The sequence below is a fragment of the Solanum verrucosum genome, unplaced genomic scaffold (genome assembly GCF_900185275.1).
Source record: "Solanum verrucosum unplaced genomic scaffold, falcon-dt-bn FXZP01000119.1, whole genome shotgun sequence".
In the NCBI taxonomy this organism is placed as follows: Eukaryota; Viridiplantae; Streptophyta; class Magnoliopsida; order Solanales; family Solanaceae; genus Solanum; species Solanum verrucosum.
This window is the reverse complement of record NW_026019935.1, coordinates 218,920-242,420: the sequence shown is the minus strand read 5'-3', so window position 1 is coordinate 242,420 and position 23,501 is coordinate 218,920. Positions and strand designations below refer to the sequence as shown.

Below are 23,501 nucleotides of genomic sequence, written 5' to 3'. Positions count from 1 at the left end.
CCCCAACTTTGATCGAATTTGTTGTTGCGATACCAAACTTTCATGAGGACCTATTACCTCCCTAGACTATTTAATACCGTATTTTAAACATATATATTTGCCCACGTGGACATAAAAAATAATGCAAAATTATAAATAGTAATGTGTCCACATGGGCACATATATACCTTTAAAATATACTATTAAATAGTTCAGGGGGTAAAAAATACGATATTAAATAGTCTAGGAAGGTAATAAGTCCTCATGAAAGTTTAGTATTGCAACATCAAATCTAACCAAAGTTGAGGTATTTTTCAGACCTTTATCCCTTTAAACTATGACATGTGTCTCCAATCCAAGCTAGAACTTGGGGAAAATGGAGAGAAGAGAAATGAAGAGGAGCCGGATCCATTGTTTATATATCAAATAATAATTGTAGTTTTTAGTGTACAAAAAAAGTAATTATTTTATTACTTTAATATAAATAAATTAAATAGGAAAGTTAATATTACATGCCTAATTAATTATGTCTAAGCACACTTTTTGGTGATCAATTACCCAAGTTACCCTCATCAATATTTTCTCTTTGATCAATATCTCTATATATAAAACACAAATTTTCTATATTTCCCCCCAAATTCCATTCAATTCAAAATCCTTTTGCATGATTCTAGGAGCAATATTTGTAATTTGTATAAACTTAAAGTATTAATATATTGAGGATACAAGTACTTGTAAAAACATAATGTATTACTCTATCAAACAAGGTAAATTAAATATAACAATTTATCATATGAACACAATAATTTGAAAAATGGATACATTATTGTTAAACAAAAAATTAATATACTAATATAGTATACATATGAATACATTGTTGTTAAACAAAATGTGGATACATTGGACAATTCAGAAACAAGTAAAATGAAAAATAATACAACGTGCATGTAGGTATCAAAGTGTATAAGTATTCAGTTGTACAAAAGTTTGAAAAAAACAACAAACATCAATGTCTTTTTGGTCAATTTTTCATGTAATACTGAGACTTAGTGTTAACTCGAGTATTTATTTATAAAAATACAGTATTAATATATCTAACTATACTTGTATATCCTAATCAACCTTCTAAATTGAATAAAATACTTATGTATTCAAATATACTTATATTCACAAATCACTAGTTCAACTTGTATTTATATAACAATATAAGTATCTATGTATACAAGTATTCTAAATTATATAACTGGAGAATAGAGTATGATGTGTCCCAATTTTCGCTAAAAGGAATAGAGTCCATTCGGATATGCCTGGCCTTCAATAGGTAATTATTAGTTGTTAATTTAATAAGGAAACTTTGAGAGTTTTATGGACGTAATATAAGGATCAGTCCATTATGATAATAGAAAATGTTTTAATAAAAAAACATATACAAAAATACAGCGAGAAATAGACATAAATTATAGTCATTTTTGATAAATAATATATTTATAGCTATTGAACTTCAAATACCTTTTAAATATAGCATTTTTTGTAAATTACTCTTTATTTTTTTTATCAAGTGTAACTAGCGATTCGATTCACGATATGAAAATATATAAAAACATAAAATTAAAAAAATGGGAGTGAAACTGTTGAGCCATAACAAAATCTTTTATTTGATAAGAAGAAAAATCATTTTTTCTATCCTTAATGAAAATTCTTGTACCAATAATCAACGTTTGTTTTTGTCTTTGAAATCACAATTCATGTTGCGTCTTTGCTGTAAGAACAAAAATTATGTTTTAGGGGATGCCAGAAAAACGTACACTCCATTCCTATATTGTTATACATTATAGACTATTTAAATTACGTAATAAATTTATAAAATTAAAATAATATTTTTTGTAGATTAAAAACTATTTCGATTACCTGTTAATAAAGGATTAAAATATTCTGATCCTATAAGGATCATTCTGATCAATTTATCGACCATATCCCATATATTTAGTACGAATGAAACTATTCTACCACTACTATTATCAGTGTTTTAAAAGACTCTGTTGGGACTCGCCTCGAGACTCGCCCTGGGACGGGACTCTAGCAAAACGCCCCGATACTCAAGTGTGGAGCTTAGTGCCCTAAGCGTCCGATTGTATGCCCTAAGCAAGTCCAACGCCCAACGCTCGGGGCTCGCTTAACAGATCTTAGACAAATTATGCGTTAAAATCTTTAGTTAACATTGTTGACCCTCATAATTCTTGAATAAATGAAAGATACTTCAATTTTTTAATCTATAGAGATAAGAAATTGAGAGTAACTCAAATAACAAGTTGTAGTATCACATATTTACTATTTGATAACATTGTGAAGGTGATTATACATTACGTAACATTTCTTTTAAAAATATGTAACAACATTTTACTTTTTCACTTATCCTTGGTCTTCATGGTTTTGTCATAAATCTCAAAGTTGTCATATTTTATTTAGCTATTTTAAAGTAATTTTATTTTTATTCATGATGGAGTGATGTTTTTATTATAATACTAGTAACGTTTATTGATTATTTTGTTTTAGGGGGGTGAATTATATAGTATCATGAAAAAAAAATCAGAAATAATGATTCTCTTATTATTAAAAAGTTAAGATTAATTAGATTATTTATACTTGTATAATCATGTTACAACTTTTATTTTCTATGAGTTTCATTTATCATGTTTGTAATTATTCCAATCTTTGATGTATTTTTATAATTTTGTATTATTATACTATGTTGTAAATTAAAAATTTAAAGATCCATAGGGCTTATGCCCCACGTCTCAAGGCTTACGACTCGCCCTATCTAAGTAAAACGCCCTACCTCACGCCCCACCTTTTAAAACACTGACTACTACTACTAATAATAATAATAATTGAGATAGTGTTATATTATTGTATGAATCATGATATATTTGACTTCTATTAATAATTAAGCTCCAACTCATGGTGATGGTTAGTTGTCCATGTCCAATGTGTGAAGACTAATGCGGCTGGCGATTTTTTATAGACTATTTTAATTACGTGATAGATATAAAAAAAAACTAGAATAATCACTTTTTATAGATTAAAAACTATTTCAATTACCTGTTAATAAAGGATTAAAATAGTCTGATCCTATAAGGATCATTCTGATCATTTTATCGACCATATCCCATATATTTAGTACGAATGAAACTACTACTATTACTAATAATAATAATAATAATAATAATAATAATAATAATAATAATTGAGATAGTGTTATATTATTGTATGAATCATGATATCTTTGACTTCTATTAACAATTAAGCTCCAACTCATGCTGATGGTAAGTTGTCCATGTCCAATGTGTGAAGACTAATGCGGCTGGCGATTTTTTATAAGTCTTTCTGAAAAGGCAAGAAATGACTTAGTTCATATTGAGAAAAAAACTTACTTAATGAATGGATCATTCATGGTTGAGCTCACTGTTTTAAAAAACGGGGGCGTGAGGCGGGGCATTTTACTTAGCTAGCGTTTGGCCATAGATTTCCAAATATTTTTAGCAAATATTATTTGGGTGAAATTTCACCATGTGTTTGACCATAATATTTGGGAAACATATTTTACTTTTTTAAGAAATATAATTTATATTCATAAGTTTTAAAAACTATTAAAACTAACCATATGTTTGTATTACATAACAAAATAGAAACATCGACGTAACAAGATTTATGACTTCCGCAACAAGTCAATTAGATCGTTGTTGCAGAAAATAACAAGTAGTGTCCATGACATTGGAGCAATGTGGTAGTTCGGAGTGAGGGCAACAAGCATCATTTCATACATCGTGAAGTAGACGAAGAATCTGACTTTATTACCCTTTATTACCCTGAGTCAATTGTTCGTCATTTTCATCAATAACCATATCATCACTTTCATATTCACTGAACATTCCATCATTGCTTTGATATTCACGTAAAAAATCATGTAATACAGCGCAAACAACTACTATAGAGGATGTTTTTGTAAAATATAAAAGTTTGATGTAGAATTTGAATTTATTAAAGCTCCCAAATAACGAGATTTGGCCCAAATTCTAATTTTTTTTCTAGTATTTGAAAATTTGGGTTATTTGCCAAAAATATTTGTCAAATAATGGCAAGTTGTATGGACAAACACTATTTGCCAAAAATTCTCCCAAATTTTACTTGGGAAATCTATGGCCAAACGGGCCCTTAGTATAGGGTATAGTAATAGAATACACAAAATTATAAAAATACTTCAATAGTTTGAAATAATTACAAACACGATAGAAGAAACTCATAGAAAATAAAACTTCTAACATGAAAATATATATAAGTATAAATAATCTAACATCTTAACTTTCTAATAATTAAAGAATCATTATTTCTATAAAAAAAAAACTCTATCATACTATACAATTTACCCCCTAAAAGAAAATAATCAATAAAACTTACTAGTATTATACTAAAAACATCACTGCATGAATAAAATAAAATTACTTCCAAATAACTAAATAAAATATGATAATTTTGAGACATATGACCAAACCATGAGACCAATAATAAGTGAAAAAGTAAAATTTCGCTACGTATTTTTAAAATAAATGTTACGTAATATATAATCACCTTCACAGTGTTACAAATAGTAAAGATGCAATACTACAACTTGAATATGAGTTACTCTCAATCTTCTTATCTCTATAGATTAAAAAATTATCAAGTATCATTCATTTATTCAAGAATTATGAAGGTCAACAATGTTAACTAAAGATTTTAACACATAATTTATGTAAGATATGTTAGGCGAGCCCCGAGCATTGGGTGTTAAGCATGCTTAGAGCGTATAGTCAGACGCTTATGGTGTAAGTCTTATAAAACTAAGCCTCACACTAGAGTCTCGGAGTGTTTTGCTAGAGCCCCGCTCCAAAACGAGCCCTGAGGCAAGTCCCAACGAAATCTTTTAAACACTAATCAAGCCCGTCAAAAATATTAAATTTAATAGTATCTGATCATAAATCAATAATTACAGAATAAATTGATCCCAAGTAATTTTGGAAGGAAGCATAGTTTACATAAACAAGTTTTCAACGAATCTACTTAATATAATTAATATATAGTATCGATAGTTCCTTTATAAGTCAGAAAAATTGAAAAATAAAACCATCTAATTTCATTCATATACACCTAATTTGATTCGTATACATTCAATATTCATTGGTCCAATTAATTATATAAAAAAGAAAGAGGATGGGAGATTTGTCATATTAGTTGCACGTGTTCAAGAGGATCGTGCATTTTCTGCATTATATTAAAGTTTGTTATTATTTTATATGAGAAATACTACATTCTAATAATAACAATATGCCTAGCTATTAGATAAGATTATTTGAAGAAAAAAATTATTGAAAAATTATCAAATCATACCATTATAGAAGAGTAATCGAAATGATCATGATGGTTATGAAAAATTCAAATTTATTTATGCACATTAAACTAATTAAAAAATTATACGATATACAGTAATTTAATAATCAATCGAATTGTATCATTGACATATTATAGTGCATCAACTTTCCCAAGAACACTTTAATACCCTTATCAGCGACACCAACCCACCTACCAACTTTACTATCCTTAAATACACACATTATGACATTTCAATGTGACCCAAAATACTTAATAAACCACCAAAAAATGTGATGTAGTGAATAGGGTTGCTCCTCATTTAATCAGAAGATTCGAGTTTAAGCCTTGGATATGGAAATTTTTTTAGTAGGAACTAGGAAGCATTCCCCCTGAATAAGACCCTACGCAATGGAAATCTAGATATAGTTGGGCTTCAGACTTTAGTGCAGTTATCAGACACCAAATGAGAAAAAAAAAAAACTTAAAAAACAATGCAATTAATTATCCAACTACCAGACTAAATCCCCAACTACCAAAAGGAGCACCAAAATCAGAGTTTTTCAGGTGCAATAATTAATATTTTTTCAAAAATTAATAGTCTCTTTTTTCTGTGTCTCCTTTTAATTTATTCCTAGATATCATTTTTCGTTATTTTGTTATGTTATTTCATCAACCCGAATGACCATTAAAGATATTAACTCTAAATGTCTTGCTTTTAATTTGAGAAGCGAAGATTTAAATAGTCAATCCCTGTATCAATAGACACAAGTTTATTGTGATTGGAGGATTAGAACTAGATAAAATGACTACAGAGGATTCATATAGTCGTCCTCACCAATTTGAAAGTGAGATGTGATTAGATTAATTGTTCTTTTATTTGAACTTTGTGAGTTTGAGTTCGAAATTCTATCAATTATTTAAAATTTATAGTTATTTAGTCAAAAAAAATATTAATCACATATACATGATCTGAATTAAGATTTCTGGACTCGAATGAACCTATAACTCCAACACTACACCTGCCCCTACTGGCAATTCTGAAGATATGCTACCCTTAGAGGATGCATGTTGCTGATATAAAGATGTTGAGATGGATGTGTTTGCGTACTAAGAGCGACAAGATTAGGAATGAGGTTATGTGGGAGAAGGAGGGAGTAACCTCCGTGGTGGACTAGATGAGGAGAGCAAGACTAAGATAGTATGATTATGTGAAGAGGATGCATTACGTTGATGTCCTAGTGAGGAGGTGCAAGAGGTTGTTGTAAGGCATAATCGTAGATGTAAAAGTAGGTTGAAAAAGTATTGAAGAAAGATGATTAGACACAACATGGTAACTTCATATTATTAAGGGCATGACTCTAGATATGAAAGAGTGGAGATCGCATATTAGGGTAGAAGATTAGTAGGGATAAAGTGTTGTGTTGCCTTGCGAAGGTTTAGGCTTTTTAGTACTTGTCGTAATATGCTAGACGTTCCCTTGTACGTCTTGCATTATATTGTTTATTGTGTTACGATTATCATATTATTTTGTTGTTATTGTTTCTTTCTTATAGACTTTACAACACTTTTCTTATTAACTGTTATGCATTTTCTTTTACTTGAATTTGATGCACTTTAGCCGAGGGCCTTTCGAAAACAATCTTTCTAGCTCCACAAGATAATGATAAGATTTGCGTACACTCTACCCTCCCTGAATCCCACTTATCGATTTCACTGGGTTGTTATTGTTGTTGGCTAGTACAAAAAAAGAATAGTGTTCCAAAAACATTAAGTGTAATCTAGACAAATAATATGACACTAGATCTGGCTCAGATCGAGATTGGGGAGGTTGAAAGAGAGTTTGAAAAATGTCTTCAAATATGAAGTTTATCTTACTGGTATTTGTTGTACTGCAATGATCACTACAGAGACATCAATTCACTGATTTTGCTCCATGGTATTAACAAGGCCAAGGAAGCGGAGCTAGAATTATAAGTTTATGACTTATGAGTTCTAGATTCTAGAAAGGACAATTTACATGGTTCACAGAGTTCTAGATTCTAGAAAGGACAATTTACATGGTTCACACAAACAGAGTTTTACCAAACTCGTAAGCAGAACTATAACTCCGTCCCTGTTCAAATGTCATGGTATCTTAATGAGCATCTACACAGTCACAGACACAGCATCTATAACATATCAGAGGATCAAACAACACTTTCTATGAGTAAAAACTATCTGTCCTTTCATGATTAAAGATAAAAGGTGAAATGTACTTATTTTTTGAGAAAGAACAACGGCAAATAGACTATTGGTTATTCATGGCAAGCACAGAAGTTGCAGGAACAAGCCATGTTGTGATATCTTTTTAATCTAGGTAGTATCTTGTGGTAACTAGTAATCTACAAACGACGAGCTAGTTTTGTTCAGAAGACGAAGCATTGGCCTCAACCCAATTGAAAGCTATCGGGCTCAAGAAGGCGTCAGGTAAGCCAAAGGAACTGACCAAGGAAAGTGCATGTGGCCTTAGTTCACTGCATTGCTTTGCAACTTCTTTTCTCACTATAGCAGCATTGTCCATCAACAGGTATCCGTATCGGAGGAATGCAGCATCCTCTTCTAGGGTGACCAGAACATACATCGATCTGACGAGATCCAAAACGTTCTGCAAGATAATTCACGGTTGAACACATACAACACGGTTTAGATATTATCTATTGATACGACATTAGAAAACTCTATTTCACATTCTCATCACGCATAAAGGTCGAACATTCTGATTATTTCCTGGCAGTGAGACATTTCATGACTTTGTCCACTGCACCTACCCCCTCTTTAGTTAAATAGTTGTGTCTAACAACTATAAAAATGATCTGAAAGACATTTGTTAGTACCTTAAGGGGGCCAGATGTGACGGATGCCTCTGCATCGAGGAAAGTATGGAGAACTGCTCGGTCTGAGAAGGCTCTCCCCAGGTCTTCAGCAAGCTGATAATTCTGTCGAGGGGGAAACATTGATTTGTTATATGCAAGCACCCTATACAAGCTGAATAAGAGAAGAATAAAGATGAAGAGTATGCTTACCAAAGTAAAAGCATATTCCTTGCTTTTTCCCTGTGCCTGGCATTGCGAAACTTCAGCAGCAAAACGTTCCAACAGGTCTCGTTCCCGTAGGCAGAATATGTCATTCTGGAATAAAGGCAATCAGAACTTCTGACCTGATAAATGATTCATCTAAAATGAAAAAGGAAACAAAAGCTTTGTTACCCGGAACTGGGCTTGCCTCATTGTAGAACTTGTAAGTTGTGAAGGTATGACGGGACGAGAGGTGTTCATGTGTTCTAATCCCAATCCTTTGAACGGCTTCTTACTCCTTTTGACTGCCACATATTCCCCAAAAAGTGCCTTGCTAACCTGCCATTACAATTTATCCATCGAACAACAAAGTTACCTAGTGACTATGCAAAGAGATCATCAATAACGTGTGTGCGCCGTGTAGAGTAGGTCAATGCAGAATGACTACTAATGCTACAAGATGATGAAATATCTCTTTTCACCTAATGCTGCTGCAAAAAATCTATGATCCTATCAACTTTTCGACCCAAAGAACCATGCATGCTCTTGAGAGTGTTACAAATTCTTTTTTTACAAAAGAATCACGGAAGAAAACGTTACTGTTTCATTTTTATCGGAGTCAGAAGAAACTACATATGTACTACAAAAAAATGGCAGACTGCATGGTAGGTTTTAACAAATGATGATAAGATTGTAGAAGTACAGTAGCTGAAAATAGAAAAAAAAAATGATGGTAACATTGCAGAAGTACAGTAGCTGAAAATAGAAAACAATTGGCCCCGAGGAGGTGGGAGGTAAGTGACTCTGAGAACATACTACAAGAAAAACATGACAAATTAGTAAAGGAAAAAAACTGAAACACATTCTCAAAAGGCTTATTTATTATAAAAACAAGTTTCAACTAGCAGGCATAGAAGAGTTTCTATACATACCTACAGCCAGAAAGTTAACTACGGAGCGACAAAATGGACATTTGAAAGGTTAAACCTACTTCAATTTAAAAGAGAAAACAACAAAAGATTTTGGTTATTTTATCGATGTAGTACTGTTGAAAGAAACAAAATAAAGGGGGGAAACCATAAATAAAGAATAATAATACAAAGAGAACGAAGGAAAGAATGCATGGTAGAATAAAATATAGACCATTTCAGTGAGGAAGAAGTCGCCGTTGATGACTTGGGTAATCAAGTATAAGAACTTCTGGTCCATTAGGAGTAACTGAAAACGCTCTTCTTGTCAGCGAGTATCTTATCGCAGTTGCCAAACCAATCTGATAAAGCATCATGAACAGAAAAATGATATGCCAGAAAAATACTATGATTGGTAAATAAAATACGTGTGTAGAAGCAACTGTTGCTTGTCATACCTTTGCGGAGTAAACTGCACTAGATGCAATTGTCACACGGCCAGATGTCAAAGGGGACAAAAATGCTGCAAATCTCTGGGAACAAATTGTCAAAATCCAGTTAGCATTATCCTCAGCAATGTTTCTTGACGAACTGTCAAAACTGTAACAATCTCCTATGATCCTAAAGAATCACTAGAAAAATGGCAGCCCCTGTACTAAGCTCCTACTATGCGCAGGGTTTGGGGAAGGGCCGACCACAAGGGCCTATTGTACGCAGTCCTACCTTGCATTTCTGCCAGAGGCTGTTTTCTCCGGCATACCGTAAAGAATCACTAATAGATAAAAATTATCCTTATTATGCTTCCTTAGAAAAGACTTGTATTAATCAAGCACAACAAAATAATTGGGAATCATTGCCTTAAACGAATTAAGTTTACCTGGTCAGGATCCTTGATAGCAGTAAGATATTTCCCATCTGGAGAAACATCCGCCACTGAATTTAACAAATTTTCTCTGGGTACCCGGACATTGTCAAACCTGAAAAATGAGATTTCACAAAGAGCTTAGCTCCTAACTGCCAAAATGAAGCCATAAACTTTTACTACAATTTACTACACTTAAAGCCAAGTTCAAGTACAGCTCTTCTCTACCAAATTCTGCCATTGTCAACACCATTTAAGCCAATCTTGTGACCACAATCAGCTATGCGGATGTTTGGACAAATGTCTCCATTTTCATCTCTGATCTGAGCGATAAAAGCATGGACACCTTGATTTCCCCCGTCAATGATGAGCTGAGAGAAAACTATGGTATGTGTTGCATGCTACAACACAGTCAAGAGAAATGATATCAATTTAGACTAAGGCTCAAGCAAGAGTTAGCAAGTTGACAAACAAAAAACATCAATCAAATAAACATGCCAAATTTGTTTCCGAGAGGAAGTATAGTTACATTAGCTGCACCCCCAATCCAATACTTCTGAGCTGATTCACATGGAGTATTTATGACAAACTCTCCTGTGCTTGAATCATACGTTGTTACTGTTTCAATACCTCGAACCTGAACGGTACTTGCAAATATATCAGTTAGAATTGCAGAAACAATGGACAATATTTTACTTTCTAAAGTTATATAATATATACTTAAACAACTTTCACATACATTACTTCCATGCCCCAACTCTGTCATCGAGAAGCAACCTTTAACCACGTAATCCTCTGTGTCCTTCAACCATTTATCATGATGTCGTTTGGTACCGAAAAACTGGATTGCACCACCCCTGAATCAATCAACCAAAAAGTTCAATGATATTCTGATAACCTGGAAATTCAATTTATGCAACGACAACCAACCAATCAAGATTGTCTCTACAATAAATTTCATCCATTTAGGTTCTTCTTATAATATTCTTTAATTATCTTTTTCGTGCAATAGTTGACCACCAACATAAAAATCATCCAATCATGTACTTTTCAAGAAAGCTCAGTTGTATGCAGATACCCTGGAAGTCTGACGGAAAAAATAACATTGAATGTCTGTACATAAAAATTCAATGTCTACTTAGGTTGTTACAAGTTAATCAGGCAATCAAGAATGTTCGTGCTCATGACATAGTATTGATTGATGAAACGCGTGGTATAGTTAACGATAGGCTAGAAGTTTGGAGACAAACCCTAGAGTCTTAAAGTTTTCTGATTAAGTAGGACTAAAAGAGAGTACTTGGAGTGCAAGTTTAGTGACGTAATGCATGAAGCGAAGGTGGAATGAATATCGATGCACAAATCATACCCAAGAAAGGGAGCTTCAAGTATCTTGGGTTCATAATCCAAGAAAACGGGGAGATTGATGTTGATGTCACGCGTCGTATTGGAGCGGGTAGGCAAAATGGATGCTCACATTCGGAGTACTGTGATAAGAATGTGCTAGCAAGACTTAAGGGCAAATTCTACAGAGTGGTGGTACCGATATTGTTATACGGGACATAGTATTGGCCAACCAAGAATGTCCACGTCCAAAAGATGATTATAGTGGAGATGAGGATACTCAGATGAATGTGTGAGCACACTCAGGAGATATGATTAGAAATGAAGTTATAAGGGACAAGGTGGGGAGCGGCCCCTGTAGCAAACAAGATGAGAAAGGTGAAACTAAAATGATTCGGGCATGTGAAGAGGAGGTGCGTAGATGTGCCGGTAAGAAGGTGTTACAGGTTGGCTATACCAGAAATCTAATTGAGGGAGGTGATTAGATAGGACATGACTCAATATCAACTTACTAATAAATATTAAGGTATGGAAATCGAAAATGAGAATAAACGGTTAGTAGGTAGTCGAGTGTTGCCGCACTAGGTACATAACGGACAAAAAAGCATACCATAGGAGAAAATGAACACCCATCTTGATGGAAAGAGAATGATCATAGATAAAAAGACAATCCAAGAGAGCCAATTTCCTCAACTCATCTTCAGGCCCTTTAATAGTCGGCCAATCCTTGGAAAACCCATGTTCAACAAGGTACTGAATCCTCCTCAAGGTAATTTGCCTTTGCTGTTCCTTAGATTGACTATAATCAGGTGAAAGAAACACTTTTCCACCTCTTTTTACAGGGTTAAAAATTTTGCTCTGTAATATCAGACCAAAAAACCAGTCTCTTTCCTCCAAATTGTGACCATCCATGAGCTTTCTCATCTCTTTAATGTAAAAAACAGAAGCTGGCTCTGAAAGCTCAGGTAGATTGTAGCTGAGACATGGCAATGATTGGAGTATAACATTGAGTATTGGGGTTTCTTGTTTTAGGTGTCTGCTCAGAACTTTAGTTCTGAAATTCACTTTCTCCATTGAAGAACACAAAAGATTATACTTTTCCATTATTGAGAGTTTTAAAGTGATGCTTGATTTTGTATGAGAAATCAAGAAAATGCTAGTGAGACGGAATTTTCTACTATTAGAAATGTTGAAAATTCTGGTGGGGTAGGTGATTGATGATCATGGGATAAATGTCAACATTATTTTACGGAAAAATTACATTCTATTAAAAGTATTTACACCACGTAATTTATACATTCGTGTTTAAACACACTAACTAAACATCTTTATACAAATTTACCTACTCATGGTAGAGTGAAAGCTACCTAGTGTGGAACCGTTGAGGACTGAGTTTAGTAGTTTGTTATGGTCCACTAAAAGGGATTTATATAGCTTTTTGCTCTCTCGTCTTAATAGCTAGCTTTTCGGGTATGGTTCTCGATGAATTATATGTCATTCTATCTAACAAAGCAACACGGATTATGGTGCACTGGTGGGAGTGTTTCATCCTTACCCAAAGGTTTCGGGTTCGAGCCCTGGATATGAAGAAAATCCCATTGGGAGCGCTACTGCGAATGGGCTCCACAGAGCACGATCCGAATTTAGTCGGAGCTCCAATGTAGGCTCCGGACACCGAGTGAGAAACCAAAAACGTAAAAGCAACACAATGAAGGAAAAAAAAAAACATACCATAGGAAAAAATGGACTCCAACTTTGATGGCAAGTGAATGATCATAGATGCCAAGACAATCCAAGAGACCTAATTTCCTCAACTCATCTTCAGGCCCTTTACCAGTAAGCCATTTCTTAAAAACCCCATGTTCAAGAAGGTACCCAATTCTCTTCATGGTGATATTTCCCTTTGTTGTTCTTTAGATTGATTGTAATCAGGTGAAACAAAAACTTTGCCACCTCTTTCAATAGGGTTAAACAGATTGCTCAACAAGAAATTCCTAATTCATTCCTATAATAATTGGAATCAAAATCATGTATGTATGCCTTAATCTCAAATCAATTGGAGATGAAAATTACTTTCTCTGAGCAGTAATAGAGTTAATAACAGTGGTATATTCAGACTCATTGTTGGCATAGTTTCTGTTGGCGTACTCTTCTGGTGTGGCCGCAAAGTATCGATGCCCTATACTTTGAACGAATAGATTTTTGGGTCCTGAAAGAAAAAAGAAAAAAAAAACCTCAAATAAATGGTTTGGTGATGGAACAGTAGTGAGTATATATAATATATAATGAGGAAGAAGAGTGATATCTACCAGAGAGGGTTCTGAGGAGCTTCATGGCTGCAGCAGAATCTCACACACACATTGAACGATTTTGGGATAAGTAGCCTTGAGAGGGTTATTATACAGCTTTGCCACACGTTTTAAGTATTTAATCAAATATTGGTTCAAGGTAAGGACAGATAAGCTCAATACGTCTCACAGACTGTACAGTCGTAAAGTCCTAATGGTTCATCCACTGATCCATGAGAGATACATTAGTCCATTTGAAATTAGACAAGTTAAACAAGGCTACACACACATTTAATATGACATCTACAATCAACTGCAAATAAAGATAAAAATTTTGATTGAGGTTTACTTATAACTTTAACATCTAATAACAGTCAGAGATGTTTTTGAAGGCAACAAAATCAAATATGGTTGAAAAAATTGGCAAGCACAATTTCCGAAATGTTTGCACTCGTACGCCCTTGTCATTGACCACCAAATACCTGTACAAAATGAAGAGCAGTTTCCATCAGAACATAAGCAAGTCTTTTATTTACCTCTTTCACCACAGCAGGGAATGGGGGAAATGGAACTTACTCCGGCCAAAACATCCTTAGACAGACTAGGCTTGAGTTTCCCAGCTTGATCTGCCACAGGTTTTTTCTGGGGAAATTGTCGTATCACCTTTGGTGCAAACTGATCACTTGGGAAATCAGAAATTACACCAGATTCCTGTTGCACCTTTTGCTTCTGTAAAGATGGAACAATTAAAAAGTTTTATCTATACTATATTACTCAATTGCGAAAGATATAAGGTAAGATAAAGTGAGTGGTCGAATACCTAAACTAAAACTGGCTATAATACATTACCAAGTAATAATAATTCAGGGTGAGGGAAAGAGACTCTTCCTATTTTACATACAAACCAACATCTATATTTTATTAGTTTTGCTTAAAGAGTCATCTTCTAACATCAATCAATGTATTAGAAATCCACATCAGAGCTTATCAACGAAAAACTAGAGTTGTCTCATGTTGTAACTACTATTTAAAGAATAAAAACTCAAAAGGAGATGGCAAATAAGAAAGTCAATTGGGGGAGATCAAAACATGCTGCTTAACAACTACTTGCATGCTAAAGAATTAATTAAAAATTGTATCACTGACCTTCTTCATTCGTTCTTCAATAGAACTTAAAGCACGAGATTTATCAACTTGTGTAAGGTAGAAATCACGCTCCCTCTTAGCAGCAGAAAGCTCCAAAGCTAGTTTCTGCTCACGAACTGCATGCCTTTGTGCTGCAAAATGTTTGTAAGGCATCAATTAAGAAGTGAATGGAGATCGAAAAATGCATCACTACCCAATAAACCAAAAAGTAACAGCATACCGATTTCATCAGTAACATCATCCCATTTGATTTTAGACAAGTACTTGACATTCCAAATGTCATAATAGAATGATGACCTTTTTCTTCCACCTGTCAAACAGAAATTTGACAGTAAAGTCGATAACCTCTCAAGGTCACTGAAAATATAAGAATAACAGAAGTTGAAATCTGAATCAGAATAACCAAATTACATTGTTATGACACAAATGACATAATGCAACAAAACAATGATAGTCTATTCGTAATAGAAGCCAAATTTTGGCTAGTATCTGAATAATTGGTGTGTCCCCTAAAAATGTGTAATAAGCACAATAACTAGTCAGCTCAACAAGAAAATAGAAACATTTGTCAAACTTACTGTTAGATGCTACGATGGCACCCTATTCACCAAAAAAAAGAAACAGCTAGAAAGCTATGTAAATAGCCTGAACATCTAAACATAATTCCTTAAACTGGAAAAGAATCAAGAAGAAAAGGAAGGCACTGCTAAGAAAATATGTTGTTTTACCCATCTGTTGACCATTCAACATATTTGCGACTCTTTTGGCAACACTCTTTTTTGTAAACTCAACCCACCTACAGATATAGATGATAGTTTAATTACTTTCGGTAAAAAATGTCATAATCATGCAGATGCAAGATACAATTCATGCTAAATAATAGATAATCTGATTTCAGTTGATAGAAACTTCAATATGAGCATACCCTTCTGAAAATGCTTGTCCTCGGAATCCACCTGCCCGTTTCCGATTCATTTGAGCAGCAACAGCTGTATGAAAGACAAATTAGTAAAGACAACCAAGCTAAGCTGAGGAGCACAGTGAAGTGTTTAACCAATATCAGATATAAGAGCATAAACAAGGAACTCAACAAACCTTCAGGTACAAGATATATTCTCTGAATTTCTCCAAACTGAGAAAGAACCTGGCGAAGTTTCACGTGGTCCATACGAGGCGGTACTCTACTTACGTGACAAACTCCACGCTTTTCCGCCTTCACCTTCTTCTTCTTTTTAACTTTTCCTACTTGTGTTTTAGTTTCATCTTCTCTACGTGGTGGACTTGTTTCCTCAATTTCCAAATCTTTCTCACCCATCTAACGAAAAGGAGAAAACCAGTTGTGCGTAACAGATAAAACTTGTGCTATAGTGGAATTTGTCCGTCAAAGCTACAAGAATAATTTCGTATATTAGCAATCATAAAATTAACTCCCCCAACCCTAAAGCTACTAAAAAGCCACAAGGACAGTTGAAAGCAAGGGCGGCTCAACCCTAAGCCCTAAAGCCACAAAATTACAAATCCTTCAAAGAAGCAAAAAAATCCCCAAATTCAGTTCGAAAAAGGAAGCTCAAATACGACAACAAATATATACATCCGAATCCGAAGATAAATTCGAGCAAGAGGCAAGATTAAAGGAGAACCAAATGCACTGAGACAAAAGATGAAGGAGATATAAACATACCTAAAGAGACGACCAGCTCTGCCGAAGGCGATGTAGAATGTTAACTGTGACAAGTGTCGTATTAAGCCAAACCACACTTGGAAGAGCCAAAATACACAAGTAGAATATAAAAAAAACTAGATTCTATTTATTGTTACAATTATAATTAAAATCTTCTTAATAGTTTCTTACTAATTATGTACTTTTTTTTTGAAATTTTATTTAACTATAATTAAAAATTGAGTAAATACATCAAATCCTCTTAAATTTAAGAACAAAATTACTTTAGTACTTTAACTATATAGGCATTTAAATATTCCCTTAATAATTTTGAAGTGATTAAATACCACCCTAAGAACTGACGTGGCAGAGTGAGTGTACTCACTCTCCTCATTTAGTCGTGCATAAATGAGGTGCAAATATACATGAAAAGATTCAGACGCTAAGAGAAAGTTCAACCAATTTTTTTATACACCTCAATCAAAAATATTTAAACTTTTACCTTGGCAAAAACAGCCGAAAACACGGATACTAATAGCATGACAACCGCAAAAACGAGTAATTATGCACTTTCTCCTTGGAACTTTGGAATTTAAAGGGCCCAACACCGAAGCTATGAGTCTCTCACTGATTTGTGCCCTAACAAAATAGATTTGTGTCCTAACAAAACCATTTAAATCATTTTTACCGGCAGAAGAGGCGGCCGTGTTCCTTCTAATAAAATCTAGTTTTTGTAATGTAATATTCATGGATGGCATATTTTCTTTCGACAGGCGCCAATATTTAGCTATGAATTTGTTTTTGGTTACTAGTCCATCAGAACATTAAACATTACTTCTTTTATTTCTTACATTATAATTTCCTGCTAATATAGCAATAACAAACCCCCACCCCCTACCCCCAAAAAAAAAAAAGTTGAGTTATAGTTAAACAAACATCTTGGTTAACAAAAACATCATGCACTACTAAAAAAATAGTGAATACTGACCTACAAATACCGACTTCCCAGCTTAGGTAGGAAAAAGCTTGGTCGTTTTTCAATACCGACCTTTCAAGGTCAGTTTTAATTTTAAGTCGGAAAATTCATTATTTTATTTTCTGACTTCTTGAGGTCACTTTTATATATTTGTTTATTTTTATTTTTATTATTTCCGTCTTCTGGATGTCAAAATATTTATTTCTTATATTTTAAAATACCGACATTCAGAGGTCGGTATTAATTAATTTTTAATCTTTAAAAAATTATTTATTTTTTATATTCCGACCTCCAGAGGTCGGTATCATTTATTTATTTTTGCAATTTTAGTTGTCCACCTGCATATTTCTACCAAAACAGCCCAAAGAGTTGCCAACACAATATGTTTCAACATATACATTAATCTTCTTCAAAATAAACTTCATCCAACTTCAAAATAAACTAAAATACGATCAAACAACTAAACAACTTTAACTCTAACTAGTTTTGACTTAATTCTAACAACTAAATCTACCAACTAAATCACATTATTTATTTGAACTTATTTAAACAACCAAACAACATTAACTCTAACTAGTTTTGAATTAATTTCACCAACTAAACCACACTATTTATTTGAATTTATTTCAACAACTAAACAACTTTAACTCTAACTAGTTTTGACTTAATTTCAACAACTAAATTCACCAAATAAACCACATTATTTATTTGAACTTATTTAAACAACTAAACAACTTTTTAACTCTAACTAGTTTCCACTTAAATCCACCAACTAAACCACATTGTTTATTTGAACTTATTTAAACAACTAAACAATATTAACTCTAACTAGTTTTGAATTAATTCCACCAACTAAACCAAATTATTTATTTGAACTTATTTAAACAACTTTAACTCTAACTAGTTTTGACTTGATTCCAACAACTAAAACTACCAACTAAACCACATTATTTATTTGAACTTAAAAACAACTAAACAACTTTAACTCTAACTAGTTTTGACTTGATTCCAACAACTAAATCCACCAACTAAACCACATTATAATTTATTTGAACTTATTTAAACAACTTTTTAATTCTAACTAGTTTTGAATTAAACCCACCAACTAAACCACATTGTTTATTTGAACTTATTTAAACAACTAAACAATATTAACTCTAACTAGTTTTGATTTAATTCCAACAACTAAATCATATTATTTATTTGAATTTATTTCAACAACTAGACAACTTTTTAACTCTATCTAGTTTTGACTTAATTCCAACAACTAAATCCACCAACTAAACCACATCATTTTAAATAATGAGTCAAACTAGCTAGGGGTTAATTAAACTTTATTTGAACTTATTTCAACAACTAAAAAACATTAACTATAACTACATTTGAATTAATTCCAACAGCTAAATCCACCAACTAATAGGATCAACTAGTGTTGGTACTTATGCTTATCAAACACAGTATTCCTAAATTAAAGCTTAGTATCAACACTAGATGGACAGGAATCGATCTTGCAAGAAAATCAATTTTGTCATCAATAGGATCAACTAGTGTTGGTACTTATGCTTAACAAATATATTATTTCTAAATTTAAAGCCAAGTGTCAACACTAGATAGACACAAATTGATTTTGCAAAAAAATCATTTGTCATCAACAGGATCAACTAGTGTTGGGTACTTATGATTAACAAACACATTATTCCAAAATTAAAGCTTAATATCAACACTAGATGGACACAAATCGATCTTGTAAGAAAATCAATTTTGTCATCAATAGAATCAACTAGTGTTGGTACTTATGCCTGACAAACACATTATTCCTAAATTAAAGTTTAGTATCAACACTAGATGGACACATTTTGATCTTGCAAGAAAATCAATTTTGTCATCAATAGGATCAACTAGTGTTGGTACTTATGCTTAACAAATATATTATTTCTAAATTTAAATCTAAGTGTCAACACTAGATGGACACAAATTGATTTTGCAAGAAAATCAATTTTGTCATCAATACGATCAACTAATGTTGGTACTTATGCTAAGCAAATACATTATCACCTAATTTAAAGCTAAGCCAACCCTCGATGTACCCAAATAAATTATCACAAAATTAAAGCTAAGTATCAATACTAGATAGACACAAACACATTATAGAAAACAATTGTACTTAAACTTTAGAAATTTAAACACATTATAGATAACTAATACTGTCTTATTGATTAAAGGTCTCTTTTTTATGTGAGCATGCTGAAATTAGTTTCTGAAATGTTGTGCGCTCGAGGAGGTCAGAAGTTGAGTCCTTATCTATGTGCGCATGCTAGTGGTTTCCATACTTCAAAGGTAAAATGGTTTGACTTGATGCTACTACTTCATGCAGCCTTTCTATTTTCTTATGTGAATACATAACATTGGCAGGAGTGACTGAATGTTTTTGCTTCTGCCTTATTGACTTGAATGGTTCTCCAATAGGACATGGCTATTTATACCTAAGCTCCACTTGTTAATTCTGAGGATTCTTGTTTGTTTTATCCAGTGGTGTGTTTGTATATCTTTCAAACAAAGATGGTCTTTACGTAAAATAAATGCAGAAGAGTGCTCACTAACTTCCATACAACTGACTCTTGGGTAAGATGACTGATGAATGTCACAAATTACTTTTTTTTTTTTGATGACAAGGGAAACCCGCAGCCGCTACCCTTTGGGTGCGCACAGGGTAAAACCCCCGCTCCTATGCAATAGCTCGCAAACCGAATGTCACAAATTACTTGGGAATCAGTATGTCTTCTTGTTTCCATACAAAGATTGTTGGAATGAACTCTATTGTTTCAGAGTGTCAGTTTCATATTGAGATAAAGGATCAAGTGAGTCGAGAGATAATTTTTCTCTAGAGAGTCTAGACTCCTAATAAATCTACATTCACGGACATTGTTTCTTCTTCCGTCCCAAGTTTGATTATCTAGTTTTGCCAGTCACATATAACTAGAGCTTAAATAAATTTGAATAGTTTTAGAGTTCTAATATTAGAGTTGTTTACAGACGTGTTTGAGAAATTGTTGGACCATGTAAAAGTCCAGGTAAACTTCAATTTAGCGTACTGTTATGTATGTATGATGATTAATCAAATACCTGGATTACTAGAACTTCGCCGAAGAGGAGAGGAATGGAGATGCGAGGGTCTCGCTGCTCGCTGGCCGGCGCCGTTCGCTGCTTCGCCTGAGCTGCTAGGAGAATAGAGGAGAGGGAGAGATAGAGGAGGAGGAGATGAAGAAAGAAGGATGGCTTAGGGTTTTAGTTGATTTGGATGAACGAATGGCTGAGATTAAAGGATGGGGGTTTTGAGAATTGAATTGAATCAGACAGGCTATAATTGAAAAGTGTTCAAGGCTATAATTGAAATAAGCAAATAAATGGCAATAATTGAACATGAAATAGAATTGAATAGATTGAGGGCTATGAATTAAACAAATTGAACAATAAGGTTATGATTTAAATGATTTAAGGGGAGATTAAGGAAATGCTATTCAATTAATAAAATACTACATATATTAAAGTATTTTCATATAAATTAAACACACCTAAATTTAAAAACATTTAAATAAAGTAGTTATTTTGAGTTTAACTATCGATAAATATAATAATTTAATAATAATAATTGATAATTTTGTAAATTAGCGATACTATAATATATAATTTTAGACAAAATCGATTAAGATTTTAAAACTCGTAATATGTTTTAAAAATACGTATTTAATCGAATAAATACCTCCTAATTATATAAATTTAATTTTGTTGATCAACAGAAGTTTTTCAATATCAAATTTAATATATAAATCTCCTTAGATTGATATCGGTATTTCTTTAATTGATAATATATTTCATATCTGAAACATTAATATATAAAACTTGATTTGTTAAACTACTCGACGAGTATATAATCAACATATTTCATACTCCGATGAATTATCATTTACATGGCATTGCCTACGGTATGATCACTACACTTGACATCCATTCAAGATCGAACGTAAAAATCTTGATTGAACTTGCTTTGTATAGTACTTTACGATGTTCTATTGTGTATTTCGTAAAATGAAAATTTAGTATTATGCACAATAGCAAAATTATGATTAATAGGAATATTTTAAACAAATCGACCTCCGAATGTCGCTTTTATTAAAAGTAATTAGATTAAATAAAAAATACGTAAGATAAATAAAAAGTAGTCATGTTAATTAAATAATACTGACATAAGAAAGTCGGTATTTTATATTAATTTATTTTTGAACTTATATAAAACTGTCATCCGGAAGACGATTTATTTAAAGTTAATTGAAAATTTTAATTTATTAATTTTCTGGAAGTCACTATATAAATATTTTAATGAAAATTAATTTAATTACATACTATTTAATTTTACCGACTTCCGGAAGTGGGTATTATAATTTTTTTTGTTTTTTATTTTACACAAAATTGTCCTCCGAAAGACGATTTAAATAAAATTAATTCAAAATATTTCTCAATTTTGTTTTTTATATTTAATTGAGAAAAAATAAAATATTGTTATTTATTGATTTATTTAATACCGACATCAAGAGGTCAGTTTTTATTGTAATTCATTTTTTTCTGGAAAAATTTCGACCTCCAGAGGTCGGTATTTCATTTTCCCGCTATATTTTTCATAAAAACCGACTCCTTGTAGTCGGTTTTCTAAAGTTTTTTATTTTTTATTCTTTTTAAGAATATCGACCTTCGGAGATCGGAACTTACCGACTTCTATTTGAAGTCGATAATTTTTAGGTCAGTATTCACTATTTTTTTTAGAAGTGATATCTAAATCTGAATATTAAAAGGTTGTCTAAATGATTAACACTTTGTTTTCTCAACATTTAAATGTATAACTTTTGCCTTAATCTAAAAACGTAGAGCATGACGTGCGTGTGGATAGAGAAAAATATTGTTTTTTTTTCATTTTTTTCTTCTAATTTCCTCATATTTAATACTAGTATTATTTTTATTTTTATTTATGTAAAGATATTTGATTGGTTAAGTGTTTTATTTAATAAAAAGATTTTTTATGTCCTAAAATAAATAGTAGATATTTATGTACAGGTAAAATGATAATTTAAAATTAAATTGTTACTAAATATAAGGTATGTCACACTTATTGAATGTGATTTGAAAATAGAGTGTCATATAAATAGAGACGAATGGAAATAAAGAAAATAACTTATGTGATAGAAGCAAATACAATAAATAAATTATATAAGTGACATTTCATGTGATTGTCTCCTCCATATTTGTTCCCATCATATTCCACACCCCCTTCTACCTCAGTCTACATGAGAAATCAAACTCTTACCAATAAGGTGAAATTAAGTTGTCTTTACACTTTTAAACTTCGTACCAAGTCAACAACCAAACAAACAAATAAAAATAAATTTCAAGACATTAGTTTCCATTACTTTCTTTTTAATCTTCCTTTAATCAGTGTATATTGAGTATTCACCAACTATATAATTAGAGCGTACACAAAACTAACCTCCGCCTCATGAAGGTAAAAAGATAATATTTCAAAAAAAAAAAAAAACCTGTTCAAGTAACTCATATCAAATAACATATGCAAGGAAGACAACAAATACTAGAAGAAGCATTGCATAGTATGCACGAAAACAATACCATAACAACACAATAATCTGATAACCTAAGCATAAGAAACAAGCAGTAGTAACTGAAATCACAATTAAAACAGAGATGCTACATGATTGTCAAAATGTATTCATTGTATCTTTATTGCTAGAGTCTTAGTTTTTTTCCCAGAAGCAACAGAAATAAGGGACTTGAAAAGACAGATCTTACATGACTGTCAATATACTAATTGCATACAT

At 32.4% G+C, this 23,501-nt stretch overlaps 3 protein-coding genes across 3 annotated transcripts; all 3 read right to left on the bottom strand.

Moving 5' to 3' along the window:
• Positions 1 to 7,750: 7,750 nt before the first annotated feature.
• LOC125835460 (acyl-coenzyme A oxidase 3, peroxisomal-like) lies at positions 7,751 to 12,650 on the bottom strand. Its single transcript, XM_049514588.1, has 11 exons — positions 12,160 to 12,650; positions 10,948 to 11,065; positions 10,738 to 10,845; positions 10,437 to 10,609; positions 10,224 to 10,323; positions 9,805 to 9,879; positions 9,589 to 9,708; positions 8,631 to 8,783; positions 8,448 to 8,552; positions 8,259 to 8,360; positions 7,751 to 8,029 (listed from the first exon to the last, which is right to left on the bottom strand). Exons 1-11 carry the CDS (start codon positions 12,621 to 12,623, stop codon positions 7,781 to 7,783), a joined length of 1,767 nt encoding a protein of 588 aa, XP_049370545.1. The 5' UTR covers positions 12,624 to 12,650; the 3' UTR covers positions 7,751 to 7,780.
• Positions 12,651 to 13,434: 784 nt separating this feature from the next.
• LOC125835449 (pentatricopeptide repeat-containing protein At4g35850, mitochondrial-like) lies at positions 13,435 to 13,886 on the bottom strand. Its single transcript, XM_049514579.1, has 3 exons — positions 13,859 to 13,886; positions 13,623 to 13,758; positions 13,435 to 13,543 (listed from the first exon to the last, which is right to left on the bottom strand). The coding sequence occupies exons 1-3, from the start codon at positions 13,881 to 13,883 to the stop codon at positions 13,435 to 13,437; spliced, it is 270 nt and encodes an 89-aa protein (XP_049370536.1). The 5' UTR covers positions 13,884 to 13,886.
• A 265-nt stretch (positions 13,887 to 14,151) lies between these two features.
• LOC125835340 (pre-rRNA-processing protein ESF2-like) lies at positions 14,152 to 16,731 on the bottom strand. Its single transcript, XM_049514463.1, is given in 9 exon segments — positions 14,152 to 14,307; positions 14,310 to 14,319; positions 14,414 to 14,566; positions 14,984 to 15,114; positions 15,204 to 15,293; positions 15,712 to 15,779; positions 15,909 to 15,972; positions 16,079 to 16,370; positions 16,665 to 16,731. Coding segments are annotated over 8 exon segments (849 nt in total). The 5' UTR covers positions 16,299 to 16,370; positions 16,665 to 16,731; the 3' UTR covers positions 14,152 to 14,194.
• Positions 16,732 to 23,501: the final 6,770 nt, after the last annotated feature.

Coding starts and splice junctions, on each gene's coding strand:
- LOC125835460 (XM_049514588.1), bottom strand. CDS start 12,623: ATGGAGAAAGTGAATTTCAGAACTAAAGTTCTGAGCAGACACCTAAAA. Junction 10,610..10,737: donor GGATTGGGGGTGCAGCTAAT/GTAACTATACTT, acceptor ACTGTGTTGTAG/CATGCAACACATACCATAGT. Junction 8,030..8,258: donor TCACATCTGGCCCCCTTAAG/GTACTAACAAAT, acceptor ATTATCTTGCAG/AACGTTTTGGATCTCGTCAG.
- LOC125835449 (XM_049514579.1), bottom strand. CDS start 13,883: ATGAAGCTCCTCAGAACCCTCTCTG. Junction 13,759..13,858: donor GCTCCTCAGAACCCTCTCTG/GTAGATATCACT, acceptor TTTTTCTTTCAG/GACCCAAAAATCTATTCGTT. Junction 13,544..13,622: donor TCTATTACTGCTCAGAGAAA/GTAATTTTCATC, acceptor GGAATGAATTAG/GAATTTCTTGTTGAGCAATC.